This window comes from Daldinia childiae (assembly GCF_008694065.1).
Source record: "Daldinia childiae strain JS-1345 chromosome Unknown Scaffold8, whole genome shotgun sequence".
NCBI classification, from domain to species: domain Eukaryota; kingdom Fungi; phylum Ascomycota; class Sordariomycetes; order Xylariales; family Hypoxylaceae; genus Daldinia; species Daldinia childiae.
The window spans coordinates 482061-491937 of record NW_022984649.1 but is presented as its reverse complement, the minus strand read 5'-3'; the positions used below and the strand labels follow the sequence as shown (position 1 = coordinate 491937).

The 9877-nt window shown below is 46.8% G+C and overlaps 2 protein-coding genes across 2 annotated transcripts; one reads left to right on the top strand and one right to left on the bottom strand.

Annotated features, from left to right (window-relative positions):
- Positions 1–409: 409 nt before the first annotated feature.
- Positions 410–3025, top strand: GL218_06910 (Condensin complex subunit 2; the record flags this gene model as incomplete). Its single annotated transcript, XM_033583646.1, has 3 exons — positions 410–1045; positions 1098–2672; positions 2756–3025. The coding sequence occupies 3 exons, from the start codon at positions 410–412 to the stop codon at positions 3023–3025; spliced, it is 2481 nt and encodes an 826-aa protein (XP_033432925.1).
- Positions 3026–4928: 1903 nt separating this feature from the next.
- Positions 4929–6453, bottom strand: GL218_06909 (FACT complex subunit SSRP1; the record flags this gene model as incomplete). Its single annotated transcript, XM_033583645.1, has 8 exons — positions 4929–5057; positions 5122–5231; positions 5317–5502; positions 5561–5794; positions 5851–5905; positions 6013–6189; positions 6248–6281; positions 6338–6453. 8 exons carry the CDS (start codon positions 6451–6453, stop codon positions 4929–4931), a joined length of 1041 nt encoding a protein of 346 aa, XP_033433183.1.
- Between the last annotated feature and the right edge of the window lie 3424 nt (positions 6454–9877).

Genomic DNA, 9877 nt, shown 5'->3' with positions numbered 1-9877 from the left:
GGAACCTTACCTTAGGATACCTATCAGTAGCCCAACCTTACCTAAGCTGATCCAGCCCAATGAGGTCTCAACAGCTGCCCAGCCAAAGAGGTTAGCGCATTTCCCATTTCCGATGTCCGATTTGTTTACTTGAATGTTGCGCAAAGTTAAATCCAAAAGTTACCGGTCAACTCGGAAAACGCGAAAGAGACTTGTGCGTGCGACCTGCATTTCAACCCCGACCAAACAATTCGCATGTAGCCCCTCAACTTTACATGTAATACAAAAACAACAATCAAATATGCCTCGAGTAGCTCATGTCCCTCGCGCCAGCGCAGGCAGCAGAACGACAACTGGTTCTTCCGGTTCTCCATTCAAATCCCCTTTAAAGTAAGTCGACTTAGTTGTTTATGCTGGTTGCTCAGCTGTCATGACTCCCCTAGCAACCAAAATCTCACGGCCTAATTTTAGAATCCCTCTTAACGACGACGTCCAAGAGAAGAGGGGACGACTACACTCGCGAAGAGCCCTCTACGAAAAACAGATTAACGAACTGCAGGCGGCTGCGGCTACGCCTGCGAAGAAAGTCGGTCACAGACTGGCTGACGGTGAAAATGGCTCTCCCCGCTCAAACCCCCATACGCCACGACGCGTTATGGATGACGACGACGATGTCTATGTAGCCGGTACCAATACTGGTGTAACGCCCATGAAGCGTGTGCCCATTCTGGCCAACTTCGAAGAATGGATGAAGATGGCCACCGATAACAAAATCAACGCCACAAACTCTTGGAATTTTGCTCTTATCGATTATTTCCATGATATGTCCCTGCTGAAAGACGGAGACGGTGTTAACTTTCAGAGAGCAAGTTGCACCTTAGATGGTTGCGTCAAGATTTATACCAGCAGAGTCGACAGCGTAGCCACAGAGACGGGCAAGTTACTAAGCGGTTTAGCCGATAGCAATTCCAAGAAAAAGGATAGAGAAGGTGATGGTGACGGTGAAGAGAGCGAAGAAGAAGTAGACGAGAACGGCAATGTAGTCAAGAAGAAGTCAAAGAAGCGGGTAAGCTTCACATTTCAGAATGCAACACGAAAATGTTCTAATGCTTTTATAGCAACGGTCTTCTGAAGCGACGCTTGCGCCATCCTTCGCTTCATTGCAGCTAAAGAAATTCGAATTGGAATTCGCGGTGGATCCATTATTCAAGAAAGCTTCAGCGGATTTTGACGAAGGTGGTGCTAAAGGTCTCCTATTGAACCATCTCATGATCGACGGCAAGGGTCGTATCGTATTCGACAGTAGCGACGACGCCAATGACGCTTCTGCAGACGGTATTAAACCTCGAAGGAGAGAAGATGTCAACGCCGAGGATGAGGACGAGGAAGCGGAAGAAGAGCAGGAAGCTACTATCACAGAACAGCAAGCGGCTCAAGAAGAGGAAGATGTAGAAATCGATATTGGCGCCCTCGCCGCCAAGTTCTTCCCCGACCTAACTAGATTAGATGAGCAAGATATATGCCCATCACTAAAAACTTTTGAGCTTGGTAACCCATCAGGTTCTCTGGACATCCCATTCCTACGCGCTCTTGAAGATGAAGATGAGGATGAAAGCGGAAGTGGCGGTGTCGGCAACAAGTCTGGGATGTTTATTGATGATGATAATCTCGCCGGCTTTGACGATATGACAGCCATGGGTGGGTTCGATGTCGCATTTGGCGAGGGTGGTGAAGCCTGGGCACGAGAAGCTGCGCTGGAACCCCAGATGCGACCTTACAAAGTTGGAACCGACGACGGAATGGTTGGGGGTGACGGTGGAGATGGTGTCGACGGTATCGACGAGGAGAATGGTGACTACGTCGTGTCCATGAATCATGCTAAGAGCGCCGATAAGATGCACGAAGATATCCTAAGTTACTTTGACCAAGCTCTCCAGAAGAATTGGGCCGGCCCGGAGCACTGGAGGATACGGAAGATCAAGGACGCAAATAAGCCAGAGACGAGCACCCGCCAGCGAAAAGAGAAGGAACCTTTCGAGATAGACTTTGCGTCCCCCTTGGATCAGAAACTGGCCGAAACCATCTTTACCCAGGCGACAAGTAACTCTGCCATCTCATTACCCAAGAAGGACTGGAAGTCGAAGACTCGGAATCTACTCCCCGACGACAAGCACTTCAACTCAACACAGCTTCTTAATTTATTCCTCAAACCCAAGGCTCGCTTGAGTCGTCGTAACCGCTTTGGCAACAAGACGGCCTTGTTCGGAAACAACAACCAGCAAGATAAGAACGTCATCCCAGGTGATATGGACGAAGCCTTCTGGGCGCAAAGGGAACCGATGCAGAATGCCGACCAGGATACCGTCCTTCCTACGGGTGACTACGACGCCAACTTCTTCGATGACGAGATGCCGCTACCCGGTGGTGGCATGCTGGACGATGATGACGACGAGTTCGCCGATGCCAGAGATCACTTCTCGCCAGGTGCCGACATCCCCGCTACACAGGACATCGGCATTACCGGTATGCTCGATAACGGCATGACGACCGGCGGGTTCGGAACGCAGTTAGTCACATCCACGCGGCGGTTAAGGCCGGAATACGTGCAATATGCTCGCGTAGCAAAGAAGGTAGACGTACGCCGGTTGAAGGAGGAGCTTTGGAAGGGCTTGGGATTGCCGGACGTAGAGGAGGTAAGTCATCAGAATGAAATTCACTCCCTTAACCCAAGTCGTCGTAGACTGATATTTCGGACTAATCTAACCCACTACTACAGGAAAGTAACAACACCGGACTTCCTACTCCGGCAAAGGATCCCGAGAGGATCAAAAAGGGAGAGGGAGAAACACTCAAGTTTACAGACGTCATGAACGACCTACAGTCTGTATATCCCAGGTCGGTCATGGACGACATCTCAACCAGTTTCTGCTTCATCTGCCTTCTGCATCTAGCCAACGAAAAGGGACTCGTCATCGAAAACACACCCGAGCTTCTAGAGCTCGAGATCAAGAGGGATTGGTCCGCAGAAGTGACTGGCGAGGCCTGATAAGTGCGTGTTGTATATGCATTCGCTCTCGAACTTTTGGAATAGGAAGAAAGGAAAGAAAAAATAAATATTTACCTGCCTAACGTACGTACACGATGTGACGATTCGGACAGGCTGTAGGGCGGAACGGACATGTCAATGAGTAAAGCAGGCAAGCGATCGTTTTGTGATGGAATTGGCACGGAGGCAGTCATGACGGCAAAGCGGCTCGTGGTCGGTGCACCACTTACTTTATTACTGAGTTACGTACGAGATGATGAATGAGTAGTATACATATTCTGCACGTCTGCATAGAGCGTAGCTACCTAGGTACGTATCTACCTAATGCAAGTACTTTCGTCGTTCGATTCTGGATAGCTTCTGTGCCTTTTGAATTATTCGTATTCAAGTGTACAAATAATTCGTATAATACTAATTATAACCCTGCCAATCGTTTTAATACAGTAAGAGTATAAGAGTTTTGACGAATACTCTCTTCATATTAGGGTATTCGAATCAGGTAAAAAATACCTACTCTATATTAAACTGTGCGATTTGGTATATTCGTTGTATCATACGCTGAGTATGTCCTCAAGTGACCAGGCACGGTACGCTGCTCCTCTAAATCTGATTGGCCAACACCTTTATACTATTATGTCTTACTAGCACTTTAGGACATACTACGTTATTATTACACCACCATCACTAATCATATTAAAAACGTTTTGATGAACAGTATATCTCGTTCTTATTCCCTTGCTGTGTATCCCCACAACGAAAGGATTACGGCTATCCTCCAGCTCTGATCGACTAAGCGAAGTAGTTATATGAAGACAACCGTAGAACGTACACAAAGCAACCGATAGCAGCTTCCCAAATCTCAGTTTATCCATCGACCATTGAACATTTCGCTCGCGGCGAGAAATATAAATATAATAAGGTATAGGATGAAACAAAACCGAGACACCTCAACGCCGGAATTTTTGTCATTTCTCTTTCGTAAGAGTGCCACCTGATAGCTGTTCCCTAAAGGACAAGGAAAAGAAACTCCTATATGTAAAGTCTTATAGCGACGGTAATAAGTACTAGTCACACCTTATCATGTAACTCATATAAAACGTAGAAATCTTCCTTTCGAAACCAGCTGCCTCGAGATTTTCACAGGGATAGAAAATGGGTATTCAGCTAATTAACTTTGCAGTCTCGCAGTTGCCGCTCGTTGGGACCTCTAGAGATATAAAGAGGGGAAAATGGCAAATCCTGGAGAATCCGAGTAGCGACTGTTGACGGTCGCCATTAAGTATCATGTCGTATTGCAATTTCCGAACGCTCGTTTCCATCCAAGTAATTCCAGTCATAAATGTCCAAATATCGTAAATACCATACTCCGTCAATCCTTAGTATGCAAATATGATTAGTGCAGATGTCTACACGAGGGAAAATAAGATAGGGCAACCGATCGCGCCCGCTTTTCCCCCCTTTTTTACCGTCTATCGACGATCTCTCGTGCCTTGAGTAAGGCACTAATACCGTCAAGACTATTCTCACTCAAGCTACCCAACTTCGAGGTAGCAGTCAACTTTGGTTCGACCGGCATACCAAAAACAGTATCTTTCTGAAAGCCCATTGTTGAATACTTTGGAAGAGAATGGCCTGGATATCCTAGATAGTGTCAGTTATCAAGTTAAACTTTCCAAGATCCATCAACGTACCTTTATCATGAGCCTCGATACCATTACTGCTTGATTGATCGCCTGTTGGACGACCAGCTTGTGATTGAATTATTGGTAGCTGTGATTGTGGGGCCGGTGGAGGTGGACACGAAGGATAGGCCGGCTCTGGCTTGGATGATAATAGAGCATGTATTGGCAGTGATGCATCGCTAGGTGTTCTCGGGATATTGTAGGAACTAAGCGAGCTTATACTACCTGTTGAGGACTGCTCGGTTTTCAAAGATGGCGGTCGCGACATCGAACTTGATCCGGATCCAGAGGATCTCGAAATACGGCCGGATATATTGTTTAGACCATGACTCGAGGAGCCGGGCAAAACACTATCGGGGGAGTGCACCAAGGTTCCTTGGATACCTCTCGGATCGAACCAAGAAACCGGCGCACCGGATGATTCTCCATAAATCCGTTGGCCGTCGCCCCATGCGGATCGACGGCTTGAATGGTGAGAAGAGTGGTCACGGGAAGTGGGGCTCGATAATCCACGCGACCGCCCGCTATTCGGTTCATCAAACGAGAGTGTCCTAGGAGAATGTAACTCGTCTCCGTGGTGTATGTTATTCAGGCCAGGAGAGAAACTACTATCGATAGTCGATGTTGACGATCCTAGCCTTTGTTGGCGTGTAGGAGGAGGCTCGCTGCCGGGTTGGCTATCGGAACCACTGACTGTTCCGCTGGTCGTACCACTTGCCCCGGCTGAACCACCGCTGGTACTACTACCACGAATACTATCAGAATCTAGCTTCAGACGTTTGGAAACATCCTTTTCTTTTCAATTTATTAGCACAATTTTCTCAAATGATATCATTGAATGTGTTGAAATTACCTTGTAATTGGGTCGCTTGTCTTTTACGGAATTCATGTAAGTAGTCGTAATATTTTCTATACTCAGTTGTTTTTTTATACTCTGCCAGCTCACGGTTGTATCTCTCCTTGGCCTCATGTGCCTGTCTTTCAAACGGCTCTTTTTCGTCGCGGTTCAGATTTTGCCAATTCTCACCGACTAATTTAGCGATCTCCGTGAAGGTCAAGTTTTGGCCCTTCAGATCTTCTCGCATTTCTGTAGTTTGTCAGCACATGGTTCCAATGGCGGGCACCAATAAAAATAAAACTTACTATTCGAAAATAATACATACGCCGATGGGGGGCGCTCTGGTGCATTTTCATCTGGCTATTACAATGTCAGACCCGCGTCGCATACCAATACGAAACTAAATAAATATTGCAGTCGCCCGACCGCAGAAACAAAGTATCGAATGATAAAAGAATATCACGAACCTTGGGATGTCGTCTGTATTTGCGCTTCGCGACGGTTGTCCCGTCTGATTTTTCGGACTTGATCGATTCGGTTCGGTTCGACTCGACCCTGGCATCTTCGATGCTCGTGCATGTAGGCGATACCAAGGATGTTTCTGGCGCAACACCACGATAATTCGCTATACGACGCTGGAGTTTCTTTAGAGTGGTTAGTATACCGTATCTGGTAGGATATTTATCTAAGTGGGCGCCTTACTCTTCGATGGCCGAGCTTAACGCCAAGTGCGTCTCTGAATGCAATCATCGTCAGCGGTTGACCAAAACAGGTCAGAGCCACGGGACTTACAGGTCAGACTCGGTGATATCGAGAATAGTATCCCAAGAATCGAAGCCTTGGTCGATGAAGGCATCGAGATACTGAGTAATGCCTAGCTCGCCGAAAATCACTTCGAGGGAATTCATATAGCTGATTTTGGCCGCGTCTCTGCGGATCAAACGCTGAAAGCTTCAATTCAACATCGGACTTCCCGATTACCCGGTATGTAACGATTACGACGGATACAGCTCGCAGGGAGGTCCTATTATGGTTCGTCGAGCAGACTTCGGAAGAGTTCGGCGGTTTTTTTTTGGTTTTTTTTGGCTAACGGTTGAAAGTATTTTTGAAGATGGCTTAACCTCTTCCACGGCACCACAATATTTCACAAAGTGAGTTGTACTTCCTCACCGAGATAACTGGTCTAATAACCACCCCACTGGGACAGCGTCGAGATTGCTTATTCTTCCAGGGGTAGGCCGCAATAGGCAAGCAGCAAGCAGTTAGAGGCTGTCGAAGCTACGTAAAGATGGGGACGCGTCGTGGGTTCGATGCGAAAGTCCAGATGTGTGGGGCGTGGGGTCTAGAATTACAAGAGGAGTGAAATATGCCGAGATACCTAGTTAATGAGAAGCTCTGCTAGAGTGCTAGAGGAGAGATGGTATGGGTATGTGTGTGAGAGTGAGAGAGATGTGTGAGACAAGAGGATATGGATACAGGTTAGAATGAACATGTGCCGTGTATGGTGCGGATAGCGGGTAGCGGGTTGCGAATAATCGGTTATGCTGTTTATGTTGTGTGGCATTAAAGGATCGATGATCGATTTGTCTGTTTGCCCCGTAATGGTCAATGGCAATGTTTAGGGGAAATGTGGAAGATTAGCATTCTGGATCCCGGGCTGTTGTGATGATATACGATCCCTCTGCATTTTCCAGATCTCGATGAGTAGCGCAATCGAGGGGAATCGATGGGAATCGAACAACTTTGACGTGTGACAGCAAAAGGGAGAGTCAGAAAATAAACGGCTGCGGCAAAGGACCCAAAAAGACCCAAGGACCCAGAAAAGCTAGTGCACCGCTGAAGGGGAAAAATAGAAACTCACCTACAGGACTAGCTTCAACCCGTCCGTTTTCTTTCTGATGTCCAGCGGGCTGGCGGGAGAGTCCTGGAAACATGCAAGCTCAGAAAATGGCCTGATGGAAAATAAATAATAAGTCGACCGGTCGACACACACGGTACCTGGCTATATGTATATATCGAGGTATGCAGTCACGCTCTACAGCCCCCCCGGACCTGGGCGAGACTGTTAGACTGTTCAGGCTCGTTCAGGAACGTGACTATTTCCTAGAAGATCACAACCTGTCTTGTCCCAATGACCCATAAATGAAATGCAATGTTTAGAATCGAGCTCATGCAGCCTAGTCAGGGCTAACAGGGCTAACAGGGTTAAAAGCTTAGTAGCTCGGTGGATGTGCGTTTGCCAACTCAAAAAGGGATACCCGTCTCTTCGGGAGTCGAACTTTTCGATCTTCACGAAAAAAAGAGCGTCGTGTGCGAAAAAACAGAGAAGAAGACCGGTGGCCTTACACCCCCCCAAAGCCCGTTAGATGGTCATGGGGAATGGAGCAACGAATGTCACGACAAGAGGGCCGAGGGAATAAAAGACGACAGGTTACAAAGCTAAGAGGAGATCGAGATCGCTGGCCAGAACTTCGGACGAATCAGTGGGCTGCTTCACCTCGTGTCTCCCTGCTGGGATGTTCTGGATGCGTGTGTCTGTCCCCGAGTCGCCGCCATCCTCCCTCGCGACGTATCTTTTGACGTCGTGTCGATGTAGCGCCATGAGAGCCGCTTGATCTCTCCTTTGACGAGTCACAGTCTGATGTCTGTCTGCTCATATATCTTGTCATATCCTACCATTAAGGAAGGCGCCAAAGTTCCCAAACGGGACTGGCCTCTGTTCTCTGTTACAGTTATCTAAAGGTTCGGTTCGATGGTGACGAAGCTGACGAAGCAGCGAAGACACTTTTTGTCAGGTACTCTCTCATCTAGACTTGAACCGAAGTAGGTATCGGGGTGTCGGACCACTAGCCAGTGTTGAGAGAGAAACGGGAGCCAAGAGGGCTGCCGGCAGCCTACCAATGAGATGAAAGTATATGAGAAAAGCGCAGGGTGCCGCAATCGATTTTTCAGCCCGGGATCGAAAGTCTTGGCGCCTCTTGAACTAACGAACCCCAGAATCCTAGAGTTCATCAGTCGGTTTTTTTGGTTTTTTTTTTCCTATTACTGCAATCAATTAATCACTTTTAATGCTAGGTATCGGCGATTGCATTGCCCTGCCCCCCTCTCGCACCCCACTGGAGGAGCTAAATACCTACATACGTAGGAAAAAGGTCGTCTTGGTCCCGGCATTGTGGTATTCAAAGCGATGATCAAGATGGTAGGGTATATTAAAGGTCGTGAGGTAACATCGGCTACTAAAGGCTAGGTTCGATATTCGATTCCAAGCATAAAGAATTTAACATTAAAGGAGAATGCCCATGATAAGATATCATGGCGGTCGTCATTGTGGGACAAGATCGAGATTTAGAGGTTTTCCACAGTTAAGATAGTACTGTACTTTGCCTACTGTTGGTAGTTGCATTTGGTGGTTTGTGATGGGTTGGCGAACGATGCGAGTTGTACCTGTTGCATAAAGTTGTAGGAAATCCCTCCACCAATAAGCTACGGTTATTATTTGATCCTACCTAAAGCAAATATGGGGAATCACCTGATTCTTAGTACAAATTAGTATTATGCAATAAGGCTATATGTATGAGGTACCTTCAAGGGTATATAATACTAGCTACAGTAACTATAATATTAGTATTCTCTTTTGCCGCATAATGCTGTGGGCAACTGCGTGGCAACTGCGTGGGACTAAGAGGTATTCTCGTACTCGGCAGTGTTACCATTTCCCATCTTTTCCCATCGAAGTGGATGGAATTCTTTTTACCTTTTCTAACTTCTTCATCCCGATTCCCAGCTGACCTGACTGACGTACCTCAAGCTTGAATCCTCCGACCGGCCATCTGCATCCAACGGACCTAACGGCAGCTAGAATATCAATCAAAAATAGTAGTACAGTTACGGTATGTATGTACTTTGTACCTATGTATGTTAGGTACATAAACACGTGGGCCTGCAAGGCTATGTACATACATGTAGGTATGTAGCTTAGCTACGTGGACATGAGACCCTCGTTTCTTTTTCATCTTCAATCCCTGAATAATTCCATACTTTTTTATTTATTTTACTGCATACAAAATGTAAACCGAAAAGATCACCAGTGCCAATAGCGGCCCGTAGGCTAGAACGTTGAGCAACGGTTTAAAATGCCGAGATCCAGATATCTAGACCACAGAAAAGGAAAGACAATCTTGACAATATTCGTTTTGACGTCGGGGTTATTTTCCAGCTGGAGAGAAGATCTGCATTTGAGGCCAGCGTTTTGATTGTCGATCTTTTGTGAAATAAGACCATATTTGCATTATTTATTATACAGTACCTTATTTACATATTAGTTATACCCGA